We start from the raw sequence: 27,167 nt of genomic DNA on the forward strand, positions 1-27,167 counted from the left end.
GAAGGTTGATTAGGCCTCAGTTAAGCCTAATCCTCTTTTTACTTCCTCTAGGAAGTAAAATACTAAATATTTCCAGGCTTTTCCTACATAATTCAGTGTACTAATCTTTTATTGGAATTTGCTGTTCACTCACATCTTTTCTAGGGTGTAAAAGACATTTAGAAAAAATAAGATTTCATTTTTCTATGAAAAATAAGATTTCTAAGGTAAATATTTTCATGTGAAAAAGTACTTAAAATCTTTAACTTTAGTGGATAGCAATATTAGAATTTAAAAATAAAATCTTACCAGGGAGATTGGTTCAAGATGGCGGAGTAGAAGGACGTGTGCTCACTCCCTCTTGCGAGAGCCCCAGAATCACAACTAACTGCTGAACAGTCATCGACAGGAAGACACTGGAACTGACCAGTATCTGGTATCTTACAAAAAAGATACCCCACATCCAAAGACAAAGGAGAAGCTGCAATGAGATGGTAGGAGGGGTGCAATCACAATAAAATCAAATCCCATAACGGCTGCGTGGGTGACTCACAAACTGGAGAACACTTATACCATAGAACTCCACCCACTGGAGTGAAGGTTCTGAGCCCCACGTCAGGCTTCCCAACCTGGGGTTCTGGCAATGGGAGGAGGAATTCCTAGAGAATCAGACTTTGAAGGCTAGCAGGATTTGATTGCAGGACTTCGACAGGACTGGGAGAAACAGAGACTCCATTCTTAGAGGGCACACACAAAGTAGTGTGTACATCAGGACCCAGGGGAAGGAGCAGTGACCCCCATAGGAGACTGAACCAGACCTCCCTGCTAGTGTGGGAGGGTCTCCTGCAGAGGTGGGGGTTGGCTGTGGCTCGCCGTGGGGACAAGGACACTGGCAGCAGAAGTTCTGGGAAGTACTCCTTGGCATGAGCCCTCCCAGAGTCAGCCAATACCCCACCAAAGAGCTGGGAAGACTCCAGTGCTGGGTCGCCACAGAGCAAACAACCAACAGGGAGGGAACCCAGCCCCACCCATCAGCAGAAAACAGGATTAAAGTTTTAGTGAGCTCTGCCCACCAGAGCAACACCCAGTTCTACCCACCACCAGTCCCTCCCATCAGGAAACCTGCACAAGCCTCTTAGATAGCCTCATCCACCAAAGGTCAGACAGCAGAAGCAAGAAGAACTACAGTTGTGCAGCCTGTGGAAGGAAAACCACATTCACAGAAAGATAGACAAAATGAAAAGGCAGAGGACTTTGTACCAGATGAAGGAAAAAGATAAAACCCCAGAAAAATAACTAAATGAAGTGGGGATAGGCAACCTTCCAGAAAAAGAATTCAGAATAATGATAGTGAAGATGATCCAGGACCTTGGAAAAGAATGGAGGCAAAGATTGAGAAGATGCAAGAAATGTTTAACAAAGACCTAGAAGAATTAAAGAACAAACAAACAGTGATGAACAGTACAATAACTGAAATAAAAAATACACTACAAGGAATCAATAGCAGAATAACTGAGGCAGAAGAACGGATAAGTGACCTGGAAGACAGAATGGTGGAATTCACTGCTGTGGAACAGAATAAAGAAAAAAGAACAAAAAGAAATGAAGACAGCCTAAGAGACCCCTGGGACACCATTAAATGTAACAACATTCGCATTACAGTGGTCCCAGGGGAGAAGAGAGAGAGAGAGAGAAAGGACCAGAGAAAATATTTGAAGTGATTATAGTGAAAAACTTCCCTAACATGGGAAAGGAAATAGTCACCCAAGTCCAGGAAACACAGAGAGTCCCAGACAGGGTAAACCCAAGGAGAAACACGCTGAGACACATAGTAATCAAACTGACAAAAATTAAATAAAAATAAAAATTATTGACAGCAACAAGGGAAAATGACAAATATCATACTAGAGAACACCCATAAGGTTAACAGCTGATTTCTCAGCAGAAGCTCTACAAGCCACAAGGGAGTAGCATGATATATTTAAAGTGATGAAAGGGAAAACGTACAATCAATATTACTCTACCCAGCAAGTATCTCATTCAGAGTTGATGGAGAAATCAAAAGCTTTACACACAAGCAAAAGCTAAGAGAATTCAGCACCATAAACCAGCTCTACAACAAATGCTAAAGGAACTTCTCTAAGTGAGAAACACAAGAGAAGAAAAGGACCTACAAAAACAAACCCATAACAATTAAGAAAATGGTAATAGGAGCATACATATCGATAATTACCTTAAACGTGAATGGATTAAATGCTCCAACCAAAAGACACAGGCTCACTGAATGGATACAAAAACAAGACCCATATATATGCTGTCTACAACAGACCCATTTCAGACCTAGGGACACATACAAGGGACAAGGGAGGACACTACATAATGATAAAGGTATCAATCCAAAAAGAAGATATAACAATTATATATACACCCAACATAGGAGCACCTCAATACATAAGGCAACTGCTAACAGCTATAAAAGAGGAAGTCGAAAATAACACAATAATAGTGAGGGACTTTAACACCTCACTTACAACAATGGACAGATCATCCAAACAGAAAATTAATAAGGAAACACAAGCTTTAAATGACACAATAGACCAGATAGATTTAATTGATATTTATAGGACATTCCATCCAAAAACAGCAGATTACACTTTCTTCTCAAGTGTGCATGGAACATTCTCCAGGATAGATCACATCTTGTGTCACAAATCAAGACTTAGTAAATTTAAGAAGATTGAAATCATATCAAGCATCTTTTCTGACCACAATGCTATTAGATTAGAAATCAATTACAGGGGAAAAAATGTAAAAAACACAAATACATGGAGGTTATTTTATACGTTACTAAATAACCAAGACAGCACTGAAGAAATCAAAGAGGAAATTAAAAAATACCTAGAGACAAATGACAATGAACACAAGACAATCCAAAACCTATGGAATGCAGCAAAAGCAGTTCTAAGAGGGAAGTTTATAGCACTACAAGCCTACCTGAAGAAACAAGAAAAATCTCAAATAAACAATCTAACCTTACACCTAAAGGAACTAGAGAAAGAAGAACAAACAAAACCCAAAGTTAGTAGAAGGAAAGAAATCATAAAGATCAGAGCAGAAATAAATGAAATAGAAACAAAGAAAACAATAGCAAAGATCAATAAAACTAAAAGCTGGTTCTTTGAGAAGATACACAAAATTGATAAACCATTAACCAGACTCATCAAGAAAAAGAGGGAGACGACTCCAATCAATAAAAGTAGAACTGAAAAAGGAGAAGTTACAACAGACACCACAGAAATACAAAGCATCCTAAGAGACTACTACAAGCAACTCTATGCCAATAAAATGGACAACCTGGAAGAAATGGACAAATTCTTAGAAAGGTATAACCTTCCAAGACTGAACCAGGAAGAAATAGAAAATATGAACAGACCAATCACAAGTAATGAACTTGAAACTGTGATTAAAAATCTTCTAACAAACAAAAGTCCAGGACCAGATGACTTCACAGGTGAATTCTATCAAACATTTAGGGAAGAGCTAACACCCATCCTTCTCAAACTCTTCCAAAAAATTGCAGAGGAAGGAACACTCCCAAACCCATTCTATGAGGCCACCATCACTCTGATACCAAAACCAGACAAAGATACTACAAAAAAAGAAAATTAAAGACCAATATCACTGATGAATATAGATGCAAAAATCCTCAACAAAATACTAGCAAACAGAATCCAGCAACACGTTAAAAGGATCATACACCATGATCAAGTGGGATTTATCCCAGGGATGCAAGGCTTCTTCGATATACTCAAATTAATCAATGTGATACAACATATTAACAAATTGAAGAATAAAAACCATTTGATCATCTCAATAGATTCAGAAAAAGCTTTTTACAAAATTCAACACCCATTTATGATAAAAACTCTCCAGGAAGTGGGCATAGAGGGAACCCACCTCAACATAATAAAGGCCATATAAGACATACTCACAGCAGACATCATTCTCAGTGGTGAAAAACTGAAAGCATTTCCTCTAAGATCAGGAACAAGACAAGGATGTCCATCTCACCACTATATTCAACATAGTTTTGGAAGTCCTAGCCACAGCAATCAGAGAAGAAAAAGAAATAAAAGTAATACACAGTGGAAAATAAAAAGTAAAACTGTCACTGTTTGCAGATGACATGATACTATACATAGAGAATCCTAAAAATGCCACCAGAAAACTACTAGAGCTAATCAATGGATTTGGTAAAGTTGCAGGATACAAAATTAATGCACAGAAATCTTGTATTCCTATACACTAACAACGAAAGATCAGAAACAGAAATTAAGGGAACAATCCCATTCACCACTGCAACAAAAAGAATCAAATACCTAGGAATAAACCTACCTAAGGAGGTAAAAGACCTGTACTCAGTAAACTATAAGACACTGATGAAAGAAATCAAAGATGATACAAGCAGATGGAGAGATATACCATGTTCTTGGATTGGAAGAATCAATATTGTGAAAATGACTATACTATCCAAAGCAATCTACAGATTCAGTGCAATCCCTATCAAATTAACAGTGGCATTTTTTACAGAACTAGAACAAAAAATCTTAAAATTTGTATGGAGACACAAAAGACTCCGAATAGCCAAAGCAATCTCGAGGAAAAGAAATGGAGCTGGAAGAATCAGACTCCCTTACTTCAGACTATACTACAAAGCTACAGTCCTCAAGACAATATGGTACTGGTACAAAAACAGAAATATAGATCAATGGAACAGGATAGAAAGCCCAGAGATAAACTCATGCACCTATGGTCAACTAATCTATGACAAAGGAGGCAAGGATATACAATGGAGAAAAGACAGTCTCTTCAATAAGTGGTGCTGGGAAAACTGGACAGCTACATGTAAAAGAATGAAATTAGAACACTCCCTAACACCATACACAAAAATAAACTCAAAATGATTTAGAGACCTAAATGTAAGACCGGACACTCTAAAACTCTTAGAGGAAAACATAGGACGAACACTCTTCGACATAAATCACAGCAAGATATTTTTTTATCCACCTCTTAGAGTAATGGAAATAAAAATAAACAAATGGGACCTAATGAAACTTAAAAGCTTTTGCACAGCAAAGGAAACTACAAACAAGACGAAAAGACAACCCTCAGAATGGGAGATAATATTTGCAAATGAATCAACGGGCAAAGGATTAATCTCCAAAATACATAAACAGCTCATGCAGCTCAATATTAAAAAAGAAAAAAAACAATCAAAAAATGAGAAGACCTAAATAGACATTTCTCCAAAGAAGACATACAGATGGCCAAGACACACATGAAAAGCTGCTCAACATCACTAAATATTAGAGAAATGCAAAGCAAAACTATGATGGGGTATCACCTCACACCAGTTAGAATAGGCATCATCAGAAGATCTACAAACAACAAATGCTGGAGAGGGTGTGGAGAAAAGGGAACCCTCTTGCACGCTTGGTGGGAATGTAAATTGATACAGCCACTATGGAGAACAGTATGGAGGTTCCTTGAAAAACTAAAAATAGAATTACTGTATTACCCAGCAATCCCACTACTGGGCATATACCCAGAGAAAACCATAATTCAAAAAGACACATGCCCTCCATTGTTCATTGCAGCACTATTTACACCAGCCAGGTCATGGAAGCAACCTAAATGTGCATTGACAGACGAATGGATAAAGAAGATGTGGTACATATATACAATGGAATATTACTCAGCCATAAAAAGGAATGAAATTGGGTCATTTGTAGAGACTTGGATTGATCTAGAGACTGTCATACAGAGTGAAGTAAGTCAGAAAGAGAAAAACAAATATCGTATATTAATGCATATATGTGGAACCTAGAAAAATGGTACAGATGAACCGGTTTGCAGGGCAGAAATAAGAGACACAGATGTAGAGAACAAAGGTATGGACACCAAGTGGGGAGAGTGGCGGGGCGGGGGGTGGGGGTGTTGTGTGATGAACTGAGAGATTGAGATTGACATGTATACACTGATATGTATAAAATGTATGACTAATAAGAACCTGCTGTATAAAAAATAAATAAAATTCAAAAAAAAATATCAGTTTGTCATAAAACATCATTTCTTATGTTTTTAAGACTCTTAATAGTTTAATTCTTTGAATCTTGAAAGTTGTTTTTTAAATTATTTTATTTTTCTCATGGAATTATTTCATTTGAATGTTTAAATAAAAATACTTGAATAGGTATTTTTGGTAACACCTATTACCAAAATTTTTGGTAATTTAGGTAATATTTTGAAATTACGTACAACAGAAATGCTTTGGCATATTTTTAAAATGTATTTTCCCCTCTGTTTTTTTAGAATAATTCTGTAGCTCGTGCAGTAATGCAGTCCCAAAAGCCACCCAAGAATTGTAGAGAAGCTTTTACTGCTGATGGTGATCAAGTTTTTGCAGGGCGTTATTATTCATCTGAATATACAAGACCTAAGTTTCTCAGCAGAGATGTGGATTCTGAAATAAGGTTAGTGTCCAGTGTAGCTTTACTGTATTATTCCCACTAGTTCTTTGGGGTTCATTTCTTTTCATATTACTCTATTAGTAGTTATGTCAGTGAAGAATTGTGAGTGATCTGTTGGTCTTAAAAGATCCTTTAGCTGGATGTAGAATTCTAGATTGATGGTTATTTTCCATCATGACTTTGATGACAGTATTCTGGGCTTGATGAGCTGGTCTGCACATTGATTATTACCTGTCTGCAAGGAGGTAAGGAGCTTAACTCAGAATGTAAATCAGCTACATCACTATACCATTGTTTAGTTTTGCTGATTTTTCTCAGCGAGAGTACAAGTGTGCTGGGTATACATTCTGGCTCAAGGTCCTTGCTGTGTCTCTGCCTGGTACTTTGAGTCACACTGTTCTAGAAGAAAAATCAGTCGGCACCGTTAGATCAAATGCTTAGGGAGATAGAGCTGCTAGAGGAGATGCAGTGAAAAGCCAAACAAAAAGCTAAAGGTACTTAATAAGATTCAAACGTGTGCAAAAAGAATTTTTGGTATGAAAAAAGCATGATTTTCCCAACTGAACTATCAGTTGATGAATTGATAAGGTGGAGCTGAATTAGTGACCTAGAAGACCTCAAGCAGAAGAACATAGAACTTAGGTAAAAGCACTATCTAAGAAAACTGAGTAAAGGTGAAAGTATTCTAAATGGCTTTTATAGATAGGGGGAAATGAGGTTTTTTTAAAATAGATACCTGATTTTCAAATTATATTAGTTATTTTTGTATGATTATGAGAGCAGCATAAAGCAAAATAACCATAGTGGATATTGGGAAGTTTAGTAAAATTTCTTTTTTAGCAACAGAAAACTGTTGAATGATCTGCAACTTGTTATTACAGCACTCAACACACATTTTAAATTGACACTGAATCTTTGTGATAGGATAGATGAAAATTCATCAATGTCTGAACGTACCTGTATAAAAGTGACCTGTAAAGTGATAAATTTTTGTCCGCTGTGCCATGACATTTAAATCAGGCCCCTCTAATTCTTAACTGGGTAAGACTAAATTATATAGTACTCAAGCAAACATGAATGTAAATGTATAAACAATATCATGGTAATGTTACTGTGTGTAATTCATGCTTTTTCTTTCAACAAAAAATGCCTTGTGCATTTGTGTTCCACATCTTTAAAAAAAGTATGACATTCTTGGAAAAGGTAGTAAGTGTATCAGCAGCAAATCAGGATCCCTGATTCTAGCATTTTAGTAGTAATGGTTTAAGACTTACTTATGAAGTTAATAATTGGCTTCATTTTTAGCTAAAATATTTGCATCAATGTGTAGTGGACAGAGCTTTTGTTTTAAAAGCCAGGTGAACATTGGTTTTTTAAAAATTGTTTCTCACCTTGATAAACTTTATTGATTGAAAATGTACTAAGTTATCATGATACTTAAATGATATTTGTGTCATCTGTTTTGACCTGAACCAGTATGATAGTTGTCTGATATTTGGAAATTTAAAATAATTCACTGGTGTTTTTTAAATACAGAAAATATAAATTGGAAAACAAAAGTAGCTTATAATTCCATCTCTCCACAGTCCCTGTTGACATTTTAAAAATGATTAAAAGTAATATAGGCATATGGTGAGAAAATTCAAACAGTACAGAAATGAATGCAATGAAAAGTGAAGTCCTTTGCCCCCCACTTAGGTATAATGTTTTCAAGGTTCATCCATTTGTGCTGTGTATAAGTACACATATGGTTTCTGTGTCTTGCTTTTTGTCTCAATATTATATCTTGGAGATTGTTCCATATCAGGACACTTAGAGCTGCCCCTTGGTATGGCTGTTCCATAATCTACCTGACCAGTTCCTGTTGATGGACATATGTGTTATCTGCAGTTTTCTCCTACTATAGCAGTGCTGCAGTGAGAACGCACATGTGTATCATGGCATACTTCTGAAAGTATGTGCATAGATTAAATTCTAAATGGTGAAAATGCTGAGTCAAAGAATGTGTGAATTTAAAAATTTTAAAATTCATTGTTTTATTAACATACAATTTATGACCTGATTTTAAATATTTAATAACATTAAACAATTACTAATATTTTTAACACTTAATAATACTAAATGAGCCTTAATATTTATTAAAATATTTAAATTTTATTTTATTATTATATAAGTTGATCATTTAATAGCAATTGTCAAATGACTACAGAGCAATTGATTCCCTAACCCCCTCCCACACTATGAATATATGAAGTAGGCTTTTCTATACCCTCATCAACTCAGCACTGGCAGGTTCCTGTTGATGAAAGATGGCTCTGAAACAGTTTTTGCCTCTGGCTCCATTTTTACCAGAAATACCACACTTATTCTCCTCTTTTTCTTTTTCTCATTTGTTTATCATTCATTCAGCTAACATCATTGATTTTTGTTTTTAATTTTGAGAATTCCACAAGGTAGCACGGTTCTAATAGTTCATCAAATTTAAGATGCTCTGTTATTTTATATACCAGTAAAAAAGAAAAGTATTGATAGTTGAACCATGGACTGGAAGATGATTTCAGAATTCAGAGATGTTAAAATGTGGAAAAGTGTGCATCTTAGTGAAATCTGGCGTACTCTCTTTATCAGAGAAGAGTTGTTCTTAATTGCACAGGTGGTTCTCTTCCACCAGGCACAGAGTTTTAGAAGACAGAGTCAGTGAAACAGGAAAAGATCACTTCTGAAAGACAGTTGCCTCTGCTGGCATAGAGACCCCTTATGGCTTTGGCATCTGCCGACCTTTCCCTCCACCTCTTTTCATTGTCCTCCTCTCCTTCCCTTTCACTCCCCACACATTCATAGCATTTATTCACCACAGGAAATGTTGAGCTGACCTTCAGTTTTACTGACCTTCAGTCTTATTTGTTTTTCACCTCTTTGTGCCTTCGTGTGCCTTCCATCTTCTCTAGGTGGTCCATCTGGTGAAAACTTCAGAGAACACAAGTCAGTTGTCACTTCTCCCAGACTTACTCTTAGGTTCCCGTCGTATTGTGGACATATAGTGCAGTGTCCTGTTCACATTTCAATGTTATGGTTTATTTCCTGATGTTTTGCCTTTTTGTTTGATTCCTTTATGCCTTAATTTTTTTTCTACCTCTGCCTATCACTGTGCACAATGCCTACCACAGATAAATCATAAATACTTACTAATGAAGTAAGTAAAATTTAATTCCAGTTTAGAAGATGTTTTTTGAAATCTCTGTATTTTCATGTTTTGAATTACGTGGTAGGAATAGAGAACTGGTTAACTGCATAGGTTTTGCAAAAAAGCTATTAAAAATAGGGTTTTCTTTGTAAAGATCTAAATATTTGTAATATTCAGAAGTAAATTTAAAGTATTTTTTTACCCTCTCTTCTCTATTAAGTGACTTGGAGAATGAGGTTGAAAATAAGAAAGCCCAGATATCAAATCTTCAGCAACATTTGTCTGCCCTTGAAAAGGATATTAAACACAATGAAGAACTTCTTAGAAGGTGCCAACTGCATTATAGAGAGTTAAAGGTAAAAAAACATCATTTGTTTTCTCAACTTAATCATTTCCAAGTTATTTTTAAGGTCTTAACATTCATTTAGTTAGACGAATAGTTCTCAACTATTTTGGCCTCAAGCCCCTTTACAATCTTAAAAGAGCTTTTGCTTGTTTGGGTTTTATCTATCAGTATTCATGTTATTAAAAATTAAAGCAAAATTTAAGAATGTTTATTAATTCATTTAAAAATAATAAGTACATTATGTGTTAGCATAAATAACATTTTTATGAAAAATAACTATTTTCCAAAACCAAAAAGATTTAGTAAAAAGATTGACGTTTTTTATATTTTTTAAAATCTCTAACATCTGGTTTAATAAAATTCACCTGAACTGTCATATCAGCTTCTGTAATCAGTCTGTTGCAATATTACACATCATAGTTATAAACCTCCTGTACACCTGTAAGAAATCCATAGTAAAATTGGTCTTAAAAAAAAAAGTAATGCCAGGCTTCCCTCGTGGCACAGGGGTTAAGAATCCTCCTGCCAATGCAGGGGACACGGGTTTGAGCCCTGGTCCGGGAAGATCCCATGTGCCAGAGAGCAGCTAAGCCTGTGCGCCACAACTACTGAGCCTGTGCTCTAGAGCCCGCGAACCCCAGCTACTGACCCCACGTGCCACAACTACTGAAGCCCGCGCACCTAGAGCCCGTGCTCTGCAACAGGAGAAGCCACCACAATGAGAAGCCTGAGCGCAGCAACAAAGACCCAACACAGCCAAAAATAAATAAAATAAAATAAATATAAAAAAAAAAGGCTTTTAAATAAATAATGCCTTAGTGTTTTTATGAAAATAGTGTTGACTTCATGGACCCTCTGAAAGAGTCTCAGAGACACCCAGGAGATAGTGGGATTGGACTTTAAGAACCACTGGAGTAATCTTTCCATAACTTGAGACTGGATGTTTCAGGAAAGTACTTTCTCTGTGGACTCAACACTGTCATCATTTTAAATGCTAAGGTGGAGTACTTATATCTGCTTTGCATGAGAGTGGATTAGCAATAATGGTGATCAAGGCAGACTTTATACATACTTTTCTTTGGTTCATTTAATAGTAATATGTCTCTTTCATTAACTATGGAATCCTTCTGTAACATAAAGCAGAGTAGAACTTTGTTGATTAATACATCCTTGCCCAGGGTTTTTATTTTTCATTTATTTCTATTTACTAAAATCTAAATACTGTTTTTCAAAAGATGACAATAAGAAGAAGTATTTCTGAAATTCGGGAACTTGAGAATATAGAAGAACACCAGTCTGTAGATATTGCAACCTTGGTAAGATTCTTTTCCTCAATTTAAATGTAATGTTAAAGGAGAAATCTGTCATTTAAGTTAAGAGTATCTACTCTCAGCTTTATAAAAAAATCCTTTTTTGAGGCTACTTTTTATGATTGCTATATCCATTTACAAATAAGGTAGAAACTACCTGGTGTATGGCCTTCAAGTTCCTTAATATTTTGTATATGTAACTTGCATGCATTGTAATTGGTTTTGTCTTCTTCTGTTGATACATGAAATAATACTTTATCAGAGTTTATTATGTAAATAGTGCCCTTTCAAACCAAACTACCTAGCAGTTTTTTTCAGAATTAATCAGTATCAATATTAGTGATATTTTTTAGTCAGTTGAAGTTGGCCTCTTGGCATTATTTTCTTTTTTCCAAGTTAATGGTTTTAATTCACCACATATTTATTACTCTATTTTAATTTCTCTTAGACATCTTTTTATGACATTCAGCTCAGCTCTCTGGGTTACCATAAGTAGTGAATTAGTTAGATTGCAGAGTCTTGTTAAAATGAATCAGTTTTTACCAATTGTCTCCTCTCTACCAGGCATCATGTTAAATGCTGAGGGACACAACAGTGAACAAAACAGTTCAAGTCCCTGCACCAATGGAGCTTTACTCTAATAAGAATTTGTCTTCATTTTTTATTAGTAATCTGGTTTTCCACTCAATGTTTTTCTGCTTTCATTACTTTTATTGATAGACTAAATTTCTTAAAGGTATGGGCTGTGTCTTGTTTATTTTTGTTTACTCAGCATCTAACACATTGTCTGGCATAAGATATATATTTATATACATTATATTTTGAAAGAAAAAGTGAGTAGATAGAATAAAAGTTACCCCTTTTGATTATGACCTCAAGCACAATGTAGTTTGTCTTCTAAATGTAATCCTTTTCTATTTTTGAACCTATTTCTTCTACCTCCTAATTTACCATTAAGAGTATGAAAATATCATAATTTGTTCTTTGTATTTGTCTTTAATCTGATTTACTTGTAGCCTATAGTTTCTCCTCTTCTAGAATTGTTTGTACTGTTTTTCTATTTGATTACTTAAAAGTGTTTTAATTAATTCTGTATGCTCTGTAAATGTTGCCAGGAAGATGAAGCTCAAGAAAATAAAATCAAAATGAAAATGGTTGAGAAAAACATGGAACAACAAAAAGAGAATATGGAACATTTTAAAAGTCTGAAAATAGAAGCGGAAAACAAGTATGATGCAATTAAACAGAAAATTAATCAGCTATCAGAGCTAGCAGATCCACTTAAGGTATGTATTATTGTTACTCTACTATATATATTTTTTATGTTTCAGTTTTATATACACTATATACCGGCTAGATATTACCTCAACAGAATTTATGGCTAACTGTAAATGTAACTGTATAAAACCGGGCTGTAAACCAGCTTTTCGTCATTAGATCAAGTAGAATTAAACACTCTGCTCACGCCTTTAAGGAGAATAAATTGCCAAATTTCTGACCCCCCAGAAGGTTACAGCTTTTGTTACCTTTTTATTTTGTGAGATTTTTTTCTTCTTTTAGAACTAGAGGCAGGACATCTTATCTGTCCATACTGTTTCTGTGCTTATCTGTTCTCTTGTCCCACTTTTCCGCAATAGTTGAAGAATTAGTTGATATAAAAGCCAGCTTGAAATAAAATGCTACCCAATTCCCATTTATTAACATATCTGCATTATATTCCAGCTAGAATTCAATCGGCCTTTTTTTTTTTTTTTAAAGCACATACTTTTGGAACCAAATTAGGGAAATAAAGTTATTTAACAATTAAATTCTGTAAATTTCACCACGTTTAATAGCTTTGTTGTCAAGTAGCTTATTATCATTCTCATTTTTATGAATAACTCAATTATTCTCGAAACCTCAAATTTTATTTATAAGACATTGAGAAGAATTAATAGTATGTTTTAAGAGGAGAAAGGTTTATTGACGATATAACCCCCTTTTTTTGCAGGAAAATTACCCCTTTGAATCAAAATGTATTTAGACATTTTAAAAATTTTAAAGAATTTGCACGCATATGAACTTTACTGTAATTGTCTCCATTGTCAATTTTAGAAAACATAATTTATTAAAGGAAGTCAGAGGAGGACCCGAGCAGAAACAACTTTCCTCTGTTTGCGGTGGCCTCTCTACAGCTGCTTTCCATAGAGCTGTGATTCCTGCCTGCTATTGTAATGCAAGGTGGTTTACTTTTTTCTATTTGAGATAAGAATAAAAAGTGGGAAAATAGACTGATAAATTACTGATTAAAAAGAATATAAAATTTTAATAATAAAGTTTGAGGAAGGAAAAAAGTATTAAGGATACTATTGAAAAAGACAAATAGTAGTTACTACAGGAAATTAGAATTAAAAACACAATAAGTCCAAGATAAAAAAGAAGACAAAATTAGTTTTTAAAAGAAAATTGAATAAGAAGAAATAAAATAAGTATGAAAATTGTCAGGAATAGGAGAGAGAGAATTCAAAACTCAGAAATTAGAGCAGTGAAGTTAAAACAAAGATGAGATAAAAGAAAATTTTAAATGGGTGAAGGATTGAGCAGGGAAACTTAAAATCAAAATGATAAAGTATGCTAAAACAATATAGGAAAAGAAATAATTAGCACCTGAATTGTCCCAGATAGCTTAAAATTAAAAACAAAAAATGAAGGATAAGCTGTGTTCTGTTCTTTTAGGGACGTGTAGGCTAATGCAACTCCTGGAATTGGGAGTGTGTAGATAAGTTCAAGAGTGGAAAATATGGGCAGAAGGCAGTAAGAATTCTTGGTCTTAAGTTCTTTGCCTTGGTTGCAAATAAGTGAAAGCTAGACGAGTCCTTCAGTAAACCTGCATGCGGTCAGCCAGTAGCCAAGAGGGTTTTCCTTTGCACTATCACATCCCAATAGCCATCCCAATAGCTAACAACAGGACCAAGAATATTTGGCTAACAAAAGAATTTAATTCCTCAGAAACTGTCTTTGTGATATATTAGCAGCTTCTAAATGTAATCTGTTTGCTATCAGGATGTTTGTTCATTTTGTGTCAGAGGAGTGGTGAGGAGTGGAATACTCTGTTCAAATATGTAGTCATTGAAATCTTCGCATAAGATTTCAGTATTTTTCTCCCTTTGAACAGTTTATTTTGATTTACACTGCAAACTTAATGCTTTAGTCACAAATTAAATTTTTTGTACAGGGAGCATGACCTACATCAAAAATGATGGTCTGCATTTTGGAGTAGGAGGGCCTCTCAGTTTCTGATAGAGACATAAGTGTTTATTTGGATTGAGGCTGACCATGCTTTTGAAAATTCCAAGATCTAATGATCTATAGCTTTTTAAAACCTCATAATTGATGTAGAGTTATATGAAGCAAGTGGCTATAATACATACTGTAGCAATTTATCCAGTGTTGTCGGGTAACTAAAATTGGTTATTTAGGCATCAAAGAGAATAAAATTTTTCAGTGATTCTGTCCCTTCTAGCATCTCAGCCTATCTTTTTAAAGGCTGAACTTTTTAGGGCTACATCAGGATTAATTTTAGATCTAATCCAACCTAGTCCTCACCCCAAAACCAGGATGAGTGTCACTAACTGGTTTTTAATATCTCTAAGTCTCTGTTTCACCATCAACAACATGAAAGTAAAAGAAATACTCTCTTGGTTCCTTTTTAGTTTTAAATTTGATGGTACCTATGATACAAATTTATTAAATATATAAGGACAAGTCAAAAGCCATGATAAGCGTGGAGAAAAGAACATTAAATTCTTTTCATCCTATTTTATAAGTCAAGTCTTTCCCTTTCTAAAGTTGCTAGGAGAAAAGATTAAGCAGCACAAATCTGCCCTGATATAATTGACCCCTTTGGCTCTAGAAAGCTGATTTGGTTCCCTAAAGCAAACGTGGACATATTTATTTTGAAAGTTTCTACCAAAAATGATTAGAAAAATTAGTGTTTAACCATTCTGTTTCATGAGGTATTGCCATTTCTAACTGTAGTATCTCCTACTATATACATTGCACCCATTTTCTTTTATTCTCCTCAAAGTAAAGGAACAGAGTATCTCCGTACTCCATATAACAATGTTTTTATTTTTAATAGAACTCTGCTATAAAAGCTGTATATTATTAAGTGTCTACCTTGAGTGATAGTTATTTTTAGCAGTACGAGCAAGATGCAGTAAATTGTATTCTTATGTCAGCAAATAGCCTAAATCTATTCTTTTATATGAGGTAAATACTTGCAATTTTTAGATACTTCACATGTTCTTTTTCTTTTTGGGATATCTCCAAATATTCTGTCTTCCTTGATGCTGTTGTTTTGGTTTGCGTTCGTTTCTTTTTCCTTATAACCGTGATTCTTGAGGGTGAACATGATCATCACAGCATGTATGTCCAGTACTAGGCTCAAAAAACAGACCGACTAAAATTTAATTTGGTGGTTATTAAATCAAGAGCCATTTTAAAAATTGAGATTCAGGGATTCTCAACCTACGAAAACAGAATCTCCAAAGGTGGAGTTTGGAAATCTGTATATTTTTTAAAACATCCAAATTGATGATAAAGAAGTCAATCTGTATATCAGTATTTGAGAAAGCTGCCACAATTGGTGGCTATGTGTGTGTATATATATATATATATATATATATATATATATATATATATATATATATATATAATCTTCTAAATAAAATCTTTTCACCAGGCTATGCCTCCTTTAAAGACATTTGTTTACTGCATGTACTCAAATAGAAGGCAGATGCCCATAAGAAGGGAAAAATCCAGTAACAAAGGAAAATGTATTTTAGTCGCCATTCATATATGAAATTATTAGGCAAAATAATCAAAATGTGTACTTGACATTAGGTCTACTAATTTAATTATACATGAACACAAAATCACAGGTACAAAGTGATATATTTAACATTTAGAAATACTGCTTTGTTTCCATTTACATTTCATGAATTAATTTTTTTAACCTTTCTCATGTGTCTTCAGCGTTGGCATCTTTACGGTGATTAGAGCTGTATTTTGAGTAATTAGAAGAGTTGAGTGATGGATTTTTCCAGAGCTCTTGATCTTCTCTTTCATCTATATTATTTTAAATATAGCACTTTTAATAAATCATCTTTTGGGCTTCCCTGGTGGCGCAGTGGTTGAGAGTCCGCCTGCCAATGCAGGGGACACGGGTTCATGCCCCGGTCCGGGAAGATTCCACATGCCGCGGAACGGCTGGGCCCGTGAGCCATGGCCGCTCAGCCTGCGCTTTCGGAGCCTGTGCTCCGCAACGGGAGAGGCCACAACAGTGAGAGGCCCGCGTAGCACACACACACAAAAAAAGCAGTTGATATTTCGTCTTAAAAGTAATGGTTAGCTGTTATTTGTTCTTATTTGTATTTCTTCTCTTTATTTCTTTCTTTTGGGATTAGCCAAGTAATTTTTAGTGTTCCTTTTTAAAATTTCCTCTACTAGTTTGTTTAGCTACAATTGTTGTTTTTTTTGTTTTTTTTCCCAGTGGTTGCTGTGCGTTCCAATATGCATCTTTACCTTATAGTTTACTACTGTTTCCCTTTAAAGTGAACTTGGGATAGCTTCTTTACAATTATATTTTGTTCTCAAAATTATGAGGTTACACCTCCAGAAATGATGACCAAATAAGTCAGTGTTAAATTTCTTCACATCTTTTCCTCCTCCACCCCAATTCACCTTTTTTTAAAACCAGGTTTCCTCTGTCAGGTACCTCTGTAATATACAACACTTGCATTGTTTTAAGTCTTTTCAGGCTACCGTAGCTTCCCAGGAAACTGCCTTGTTTACCAAAATAAAGTTGAGAGCACCATAAGGTATGGAGACTTCATACAAGAACTTTAATTTGATAATGTGACTTCTCAATTTGGGAAACTCTTCACTTCTCTTCAGAAACATATGGATATGAACTTAATAACACTTGCCTCTTAAAGCAGCATAATCCTGTCCACTTATTGAGTTGTCAATTAGTTTATGCCTATGCTGATAATTTTTTAAAGCAATCTTTATAGATTATTTTGGTTTTATTTAAACAGGATGAATTAAACCTTGCTGATTCCGAAGTGGATAACCAAAAACGAGGGAAACGGCATTATGAAGAAAAGCAAAAAGAACACTTGGATACTTTAAATAAAAAGAAACGAGAATTAGATATGAAAGAAAAAGAACTAGAGGTTATCCATCATTTTTTTTAATGTTTTGTTTACACCCTTAGTCATGATTATTAAAGTGTGTTTTCCTAATGTCATGTTTTCCAAACATAGACATGTTGTCCGATGACTATCTGTTTTGTATGAAGTAACAGCTGTTTCAGTGAATCAACAGAGGAAAAGACTGAGGGACTCTCAGAGTGTGGCGACTTCTTAGATCAACATGAAGAGGACTTTAGGCAGCACTGCCACAGCCCCATGTAGTGTCACTGAGTGATTTGGAAAATGGCACGCCCTCCACTGAAATAGTTCCTTAAATGCCCAGGTTGGCAAGTGCATACAGCTTTATGTCAGAAAAATGCTCCCCTGCCTCTGAGTAACTTGGGTGTGAGCTGGGTTGCAGTTCAGCTCCCACTTACTAGATAACGTTTGTTGACAACTGAAAGCAGCAGCCTTGTTTTTAGAGGAGAGTAAGTTGAGGGCAACCGTGGTTTAACCTAAAAGAGATGAATTCCAGCTTTGCTTTTACATGTCTTAGGAAAATGATTTAAACTCTGTAATTCATTTCCCTATTGTTTAAAACTTACTGTACTACAAATGTTGTGAATATAAATACTATGTTTGATACGTTACAAACACGAGGGTCTTTGTGTTTCAGTACTATTTGATGTTCAGAATCCATCCTAAAACACACAGAATGCTATGTCTGACCTCAGCACCCTGGGTGCCAAACCTTTCATAACTGCTACTTGAAATTTGTTTCACTAGGAAGTTATGGAGCTCTTACAAATTATTAAAGTGTGTACACCAATGCAATTTTCTCTTGAAGATTATGACAACTCTGGACCGTATTCTCAGTATAAAGCTTAGAACAATAATGATATTAAACGTAATTAAGATACATTTCTTAAACATAAGTTCAGAGTTCTATTTTGCATACTTTGGCACAAGTAGTACAGTGAATTGTTATATCAAAGAAGAGTTTTAAAGTTAAACATCTGTTATCTTAGGAGAAAATGTCACAAGCAAGACAAATCTGCCCAGAGCGGATAGAAGTAAAAAAATCTGCATCAATTCTAGACAAAGAAATTAATCGATTAAGACAAAAGATACAGGCAGAACATGCTAGTCATGGAGATCGAGAGGAAATAATGAGGTAAGTGATTGCTCGCTTTTCTACTTTATGATATTATCCATAGATATATAATAGTGAGACAAAAAATAACATTTATATATAAATCTTAAGTTTGGGTAAAGTGTTGCTATGGCATATAGTTATAGCTAAACTAGCCTTTCGTACATGTATTATTAATAATAAACATTTTTCCTTCGGAATTATTACAGAACTCATTACAGAATGACATTTTAACATAGTTGCCATTTTTATACCTGTAAGATTCATATAGACATGAGGATGTTCAGCTTCAGAAGTAATCAAAGAAATGCAAAGCAAAACAATTAGAAGCCATTTTCATATATATCAAGATGAAAAGAACACATATTTCATGTCAGTGAGATTTCAGTGAAATGGATATTTTTAGATTACTTGTGAAAATGGAAGCTCTAGTTTAGTTAGAGCATGGGTTCTGAAGCAAGAGTAACTCAGTTTGAATTGCAATTCTGTTACCTACTAAACTGACTTTGGAAAGTTATCTAATTGCTCTGAACCTCAAATTTCTCATCTATAAAATGGGTATAATTATAGTACTTACCTTATAGAGTTGTTATGAAGATTAAATGAGATGACCCATAATAAACAACGTATAGGATACATAATATGTTAGATGTTATTGTTATTAGCCTTTCTGAAAAGTTTTAAGGTAGTTTATGTTAAACGCCTTTAAAAATTTCAATTTGGCCAAGTAATTTTGTTGTTATAATCCAAAATGAAAAAAACAATTTGTACTTGGATGTTTATTGCAGCATTAGTATTTTTTTTAGTTGAGATATGGTTGATTTACAATATTATATTTCAGGTGTACAACATGGTGATTCAGCATTTTTATAGATTGTAGTCCCTTTATAGTTATTATAAAATATTGGCTATATTCCCTGTGCTGTACAATATATTCCTGTAACTTACTTATTTTATACATAGTAGTTTGTATAACACTAAAAAATTAGAAATCTTGTATAACTGGATGATAATGATTGAATTACAGTAGAAAATTATAACTATTAAACTTTATGAAGAATTTTTCATATTAAAAAAGGCAGGGAACAGGAGTGATCTCAATTCTGATTTCACAAACTTTGGGGAAAAAGGGGAAGAAACAAAAATAGTAACAGAAGTTTTTCTTTAAAATAGGTAATACCTTACATGTTTTAAAAATATAATGTGAAAGGGCAGACAATGAATTTTTTCACTTTTATTTTATTAAATTATTAAATATGCTTTCAATGTTTCTGTATGCAAAGGCAAGATGATATGAGAATGTGTTTTCATCCTTGCAGATACAAAAAGTAGTACACTAAGCTGTTTTAGGGTGCTTTCTTTGATTTAATGCTATATTTTGTAGATCTTTCCATATCAGTACATAGGCATTTTCTCATTGTGTTTTTATGTTTCACAGTATTTAGTCATCTCCTACTGATGGATAGTTGAGTTTTAACTTGATTTTTTACTATTATAAATGGTGGTACACAACAAATAATTTTATACATGCATTATTTTGTATAAATTCGGGGTTTTTGTTTTTGTTTTTTTAATAGGATAAACCCCATTCTGGCAGAGTCCCCTTTCTAGGGATTGTACTTTTTTTTCACTCCTATCAGCAATGAGTGCTTGTTTCCCCACAGCCTAAACAATGTGTGATTATCGTAGATTCTTTTTGCTGATAGATATATTTCCTAAATATATATATACACACCTCAGTGTAATTTTAATTTGCATTTCACTTCTATTAAATGTGGTTAACATCTTTTCATGTCTTAAGGACCGTTTATTTATATTTCTTTTTCTGTGAATATTTTTGATGTGAGGAGTGTATTTTATCTTTTTCCAAACGGCTGTTTAGCCATTTGAAAAGTTATTGGTCCTCTAATTTTTTCCTTAAGAATGGCCATAGGAGTAATATTTTTTGTATTTTTGCAAGTTCAAAACTTTGTCTCTAGCTTTTGAGTTTGAAAGATAAGAGTTTAGCCTAATATAAAATCCTCGTTCTCCTGAGTATCTGTGTTTATGATGCTCATCTGTTAAGTTCTATAACTTATCCAGAATGTCAAATTCTGTGATCCTTTCCTTGGTATACACAGTGCTTTTTTTTTTAAATATATAGATTTAAGTCTTACTTCTTAAAAGTTTTCTGGTATTTTACTTTTAAGTATTTTCTGCTGTCTAGTGTTCTTTTTAGAGGTCTTCAGTTATACATATGTTGCATGTACTTTTTCTTCTCTAGTTATTTTGTCTAACCATTTTATGTGGGGTTTTTTCCTGTTTTGTTTGTTTTTCTCATTTCTCATCTGTCTGTTGATGTTTTCTGTGTTGTCTGTTTGTTCCTATGCGTCATCTCATTTTGTCTCATGTCTTTGTTTTTTTTGCTTTTTGTCTACACTCCCTTGCCCCACCTTGGGTTCTGCAAGTTCATGCTTCTCCTCCTCTTGTCTGTTTGTAACCTGTTGTTGTTTACCTGTCTGTTAGCTTTGAATTCCTTGATTTATCTTTTCCTTCAGTTCTTTCATTTCTGCTTTGAGGTGTTCCTTCCTGGTAGCACTTGTGTCTTGTTTTGTTTTCTTTTGTTTTAATTTATCGTGTTCAATTACGGTTTTAATCTGCTTTGTGACAACGTTGTAATAAGTTTTCTTTGTCTGTAGAGAGAGTTTTGCTGCTCTTTCCCAGCGCTTTTTCCCCCCCATAAATATCTTTGTATGTGTGCTTTGTTTGTGCTTTTTTTGTTATTCGTTTTTTAATTGGTTGGATTTTCTGGGACTGGACATTTGAAGGAGGATGGGACGGATCACTGAGAGCCTTGGCCAGGGTTCGCCCTTCATCCTTTGTCAGGATCTTTCTCTCCCTCTCTACGGCAATGAGCTGTTGCCTCCACAGTAGCACTCTGAGAAGCCGTGTCTTCCCGGCCTCTTTGACCTTGTCTTGTTCAGGCTGGGGCTAGGGGGATCCTAATGCCCAAGCTGTGTTCTTCTGTTCCTGCACTGGCATGTGTCACTAAGGGGAACATTTCTTGCCTTCTGGTGCGATCCCTTCCTTGCTAGAAGATCTGTATTTGCTGGTATTCTCTTACGATCTGCCACTCTGGGCCCCACTTGGGCACTTTCTTCACTGACTTCCTCTGCCTTCTCTGGGGCTTGCACTGTGTTTCTGCCCCGCCCCGCTAACAGCTCTCCCCAGTCGGGGCAGCACGCTCGCATTCTGGCAGTGTATTTGTCTGGAGGTTTATGAAACCTGCTACTGCTGGGCCCTCTCAGCGCTCCCTGCACTCCCTGTTCTTCCTATTAAATATATTTGAGATTTTACTTTATGTTTCGTTGAAATAGGCAATATCAAGAAGCAAGAGAAACCTATCTTGATCTGGATAACAAAGTAAGGACTTTAAAAAGGTTTATTAAATTACTGGAAGAAATAATGACCCATAGATATAAAACGTATCAACAATTTAGAAGGTAAGTGTATTAAAAAATATTACCATATATTTTACATGTTTGTTTTTTCTTCGTTTTCACATTCTCGCTTATAAATAATAAAGTTAAATTAAAAGCACTTGCATGATTTATTCAGAAAAGAAATGGTGGTAGTGCTTGGGATCCTGGATTTGAAGGGACTTTTATAGTGAGCTTTTTAAACTTAAACTGCATTAGATATGCTTTACTGGATAACTCATAGATGGCTGTTCAGTCTATGCTCAAATGGGTCATTTGGAAGCTCATTGGTTCTGTTAACAGACTGTTTCACTGTTGGACATTGCATGTTCTCAAGGCATACGCGTTTTGATGGGACATGTTAAGGCAGTTTCTCAGTTGATTACCATGATCTACTAGAATGGTGTAGCTCCAGGGATGCAGAGTCTATGTTTTGTTTGCTGCTGTATCCCCAGTACCTACCGCTGTGCCTGAAATATAGTAGAAACTTGATATATATTGGTTGAATGAATGAATACAGGATCAGCAAAACTGGATGTCATTAATATACCCAGAAATGTGCAGATTGACAGAGATAAGTTAACCTCAGCTAAAATCACAAGCAACAGAAATAAAGGACAGTTTACAGGGTAGGGTTGCCCTTTGATATACTTGGATCCAAGGCAGCCCTAGTCTTTCCACCTAACCTCTGTTTTCCCCATGACATTCCCTCAGTAACATGCGTTTTAACTACTTATACCAAAAACTATAATCTTAAGACTATAGAGTTTTTTTTTTTAATTTAGCTCTAGTACGTATGGGGAAATTCAAATAAAGCCGTAATGAGAAATGGGCTTTGCATGTTTGACCATATTCCTTAACTAAAATATAGCTTAGTTCTTGAAATGTGTATTTCAGTTTTATATGCATGTTATTAGGACTTAAAGAGTTTTTAATTTTATCCTTTTGAGGCTGCCTTGCAGTTTTGTTAGGTGGGACCAGAGCAGGCTTTGGTGAAGGACTGATTTTTTTCCTACCTGTGCAGCTGGGTTCTTCTGGGTCCTCTGTTGATATGTTGCGAGGTTATTCCACTCATGCCTTTGGGAATATGAACTATTCCTAGCTCTGGGTGACCTCGGGGGTTGTTTCTGGTTCTGTTGGGTGTTCCTCTCACCAGCCTCGGGCAGTATCCTCACACGGACACTGAGGAGGACGGTGCTCAGCCCGAGGCTCTCCCTCCCGCCTCTGTGGTCCTCTGGAGCTCTCTCTGTGCTGCTTCGTGAACCGGAGGTGCCTTGACCGCCCCAGACCCTTAAACAGGAAGACTTCTGGACTCTGCTTGGGTTTCCACTCCCCTTTTACTCTCAACATAAAAGTAACTTGGGGCGTTCACAGGGCTCAATTTGTTTGTTTCCCATCTTTCAGAGATTCTTTTGACTGGAACTGTCTGCGATGTCTGATGTCCAGAGTCCAAAAACTCTTGTTTCATAGACTTTGTCCAGTTTTCTAGTTGTTTCACGCAGAAGAGTAAATCTAATGCCTATTACTGTGTCTTTTCCAGAAGCAGTAGGGTTCGTTTTCATATTGTTATTCAGAAAATTTTAGAATATTTTCTGTAAAGGTATTGGTTTTATTTAGTTTTCTATCTTGATATGTTTCTTCACCACTGACATGTTTTATATTGTTTATCCAATCTTGGGAGGACAATAAAAATGGTCAAATTTTTTAAATTGTTTATCTCTTTACACTGGAGAACCTTGCCATTTTATGAGGACAGTCTCTTTTAGTCATCCCATGAGTGGAAGCAATTGAAGAATACGTATCAGTATTGAAAGAAAGAAAAGTTAACAGAAAATTCTGAAAACCAGCAAGCAATAGTTGTGGCAGCAAAAGAGAACTCAGACTATCAGTATTTTCGAATGTGGAGATTTAATACAGTTTAGGAAGGGAATTGGGAGGGAAAAGAATAAAACGATAGTTATTCCGAAGAAAGGAGCCTTAGACTCATTAAGGAGCAAAGACGTCAAGAAAAATAGCCAGTCACCTGTCACCTAGATCTTATTTTCTGAATACCATTCCGCAACAAAAGGAACCAAGGCTCCTTTGAGAAATGGCTGATGATACCGGAGCAGAGCAGGGAAGGTATAGATGAGCCTCTTGCTATGCCAGAAAGTAAGGAAGTGCCCCCCCAAAATGTGGAGTCATGATAAAAGGACATAGGCAGCTTGAAGGGGCTCCACTGGCAAAAGCTGGGACAAGTTGAAGACCAGAATAAATAAGAACCCAGTGAATAAAATAAGAATCTGTGACTGCGTCCTTATAAACAGAAAGGTGGTAAGTAAATAAATGAGGAAGAAGGGAAAGCTCTTCCTTACAGCAGAATGCCATATGACAAATAAGTGAAGTTCACGTTGTGCTAGACAGTGCGTAAGGTAGTACAGGTACAACATGATTAAGAGATTGCCTTTGCCCTTTTTGCTACTGTAAAGTTAGGAGGAGACAGGCAAATGAATAGGCAGTTTCCCATTATCTTAACACTACTAGAGTTTAATCCTCTCAAGGACAAGATTCATGTCTTCTGTATTAGGGTGATATATAAATTAGTCGAATGATTGATACATTCATATGGACTGACTGTAATATAATGGGTTTCATTATATGTGGGATGACATCTTTATTCATTTTATAGATGTTTGTTTATTATAAAAGGAAATGAAGTGGTAAAAATGTGGAGACATGAACGAAATATAAAGACACAGGCAAAAATCATCTAAAATTTTACCTATTAAATGGGCACCAGTGTTAACATCTTGGCATACTTTCATCTGGCCTTACATGCTGGTGTGAAGATCATGCTGAATATACGGTTCTGTATCTCTGTAATCTTTTTAATATGCCCAATTTCTTTTTTCAAGGTGTTTGACTTTACGATGCAAATTGTACTTTGACAACTTACTATCTCAGCGGGCCTATTGTGGAAAAATGAATTTTGACCACAAGAATGAAACTCTTACTATATCTGTAAGTATCTTAACTCTTTGCGTGTTAGTCATTAAGAGAATTAGCTGCTTCATTTCTTTTGATGATATTTTGATCTGTTGTCATTGGAAAACAAAATAACTTACTTTGAAGTTAAAGATAGTCTTTGCCAAAGTGTTGAAAATTAAATTGATGTTACTGACTAAAGCCATTACTTTAGCTTTTTATTGTTTCCCCCAGACAGCCACATTATTTTCTTATGGTGATAATTAGGAATTTTATTTTCAGTGATAAATATTTACCTTCTCTTTAAACTCCACTGGTTCCTTTTTAAAATTCATGTAGCATTTTAAATTACGTGGGACATTATAGAAAGTGTATTCTCTGGCCCCACTATAGGAAGCCAGAAGAGAATTACTCAAAGAATGTTCGACCCCATGTAATTGTCTTTGTGCTACTTATTTTGGAAGGTATCCCTAGATCTAGCCTCTTTTGTATAAAGGAAGCCACCACTTTCAAATTATGGAGTCTGTGTGTCTGGATTCTATCACAGTCACATGCATTAAAGGAGGAGTGTGGGATATAGCATTAAAAATAGTGTAGTCAGGGGCTTCCCTGGCGGCGCAGTGGTTGAGAGTCCACCTGCTAATGCAGGGGACACGGGTTCGTGCCCCGGTCTGGGAGGATCCCACATGCCGCGGAGCAGCTGGGCCCGTGAGCCATGGCCGCTGAGCCTGCGTATCTTGAGCCTGTGCTCCGCAACGGGAGAGGCCACAACAGTGAGGGGCCTGCGTACCGCAAGAAAAAAAAGTGAGTCAGGAGGTCAAAAGCAGCTACTCACTCTAAATAATTGGGTCAAACTTTTCAAATATTTGCATACTATTCTTAGTTGCCATAAATTTTATACTTCCATTTTAATACTTAGAATAAGTAATAATTTGCCATACAGATATGCAACTAAGAATCCATCTAAAAATTTTTAAGAATAATAATAATTGAGAAAAAGAATGACAATACATTTAAAAATGGTTAAAAGTCATTAATTCGCCAAGTGGTGAATAAGCACATGAAAAAGTGCTCAGTATCGCTAGTCATCAGAGAAATACAAGTTTATACCATAATAAGTTACTATCCCACTCCTATTATTGTGACTAAAATGAACAAGATTGATAATACCTTGTGTGGGTGAGGTTGTGGACTTAGAACGCTTATACCTTGCTGGTGGGAGTATAATTTGGTAGAACTAATTTAGAAACCTGTCTTGCAGGGTCTATTAAAGCAATTCCACTTTTCAGAACTCTTCAAAAACCAGTAAAATTTATCTACAGTAATTAAAGTCAAAATAGTGGTTACCTTTTAGGGGTTGGTAGTTGACGGGAGAGGACACAGGGAATCTGCTGAGATGCTAGAAATGCCCTGTCTTGATCTGAGTAGTGGTTACCCAGGTGTGTGTGTATATGTGTACGTATATGTCAGAATTATTTGAGCTAAACACTTAAGCTTTGTGTTCTTTACTGTATATAAGTTATACTCTAGTAAAAATTATACTCTAGTAAAAGAAAATATTAGGTGTTTGGATAATTTATCCCCAGAGCCATAGCTGTTCAAGACAACTGAAACTAGATTTTCTGACATTATCATCCCTGTTATTCAACAGAATATTATTGCTTTAAGAATCTTCAAGTTTTCTAGTCTTCATTTTACAAATAAGAAAACTGAGGCAGAAGTCCCATGATAGGTTTACTAATAGGCCAGGGATAAAATTTAGATCTCTGTAATTTAGCTGGGGCTTAATTCATTAGAATGATACAAGATGCAGTTTAGGAGCAAAAGACTGCATCCTGTTTCTTAGTTCTTACTGTTCTGGTGTGTGTGTGTGTGTGTGTGTGTGTGTGTGTGTGTGTGTGTGTGTGTGTGTGTGTGTGTGTGTGTGTGTTTGGTTTTGCTTGGCTTTTTACTGCTTATGTTAATGTTGCTTTTGTGTTTGGATTTTCATAGAGAATTCAGACTTCAGATGATAAATATAAAATTTCAGTGTATGTTTAAATTCCGAATTTTTTATAACCCTTAGAA

At 35.3% G+C, this 27,167-nt stretch overlaps 1 protein-coding gene across 3 annotated transcripts in view; it reads left to right on the top strand.

Annotated features, from left to right (window-relative positions):
* The window catches only part of SMC6 (structural maintenance of chromosomes 6), a 76,566-nt gene that overhangs the window by 38,622 nt on the left and 10,777 nt on the right, over window positions 1-27,167 (top strand). For all 3 annotated transcript variants that reach the window (XR_013831106.1, XR_013831107.1, XM_079941167.1), the window contains 8 exons: window positions 6,352-6,512; window positions 9,914-10,049; window positions 11,275-11,355; window positions 12,465-12,635; window positions 17,430-17,567; window positions 18,554-18,699; window positions 22,035-22,160; window positions 25,031-25,136. Coding sequence is in view for 1 of the 3 variants with exons in the window: in XM_079941167.1 (XP_079797293.1) it covers window positions 6,352-6,512; window positions 9,914-10,049; window positions 11,275-11,355; window positions 12,465-12,635; window positions 17,430-17,567; window positions 18,554-18,699; window positions 22,035-22,160; window positions 25,031-25,136 (1,065 nt within the window). In the remaining 2 variants the exon portion in view is untranslated. The remainder of the gene's footprint in view (window positions 1-6,351; window positions 6,513-9,913; window positions 10,050-11,274; window positions 11,356-12,464; window positions 12,636-17,429; window positions 17,568-18,553; window positions 18,700-22,034; window positions 22,161-25,030; window positions 25,137-27,167) is intronic.

The sequence above is a fragment of the Stenella coeruleoalba genome (genome assembly GCF_951394435.1).
Source record: "Stenella coeruleoalba genome assembly, chromosome: 13".
Classification (NCBI taxonomy): Eukaryota; Metazoa; Chordata; class Mammalia; order Artiodactyla; family Delphinidae; genus Stenella; species Stenella coeruleoalba.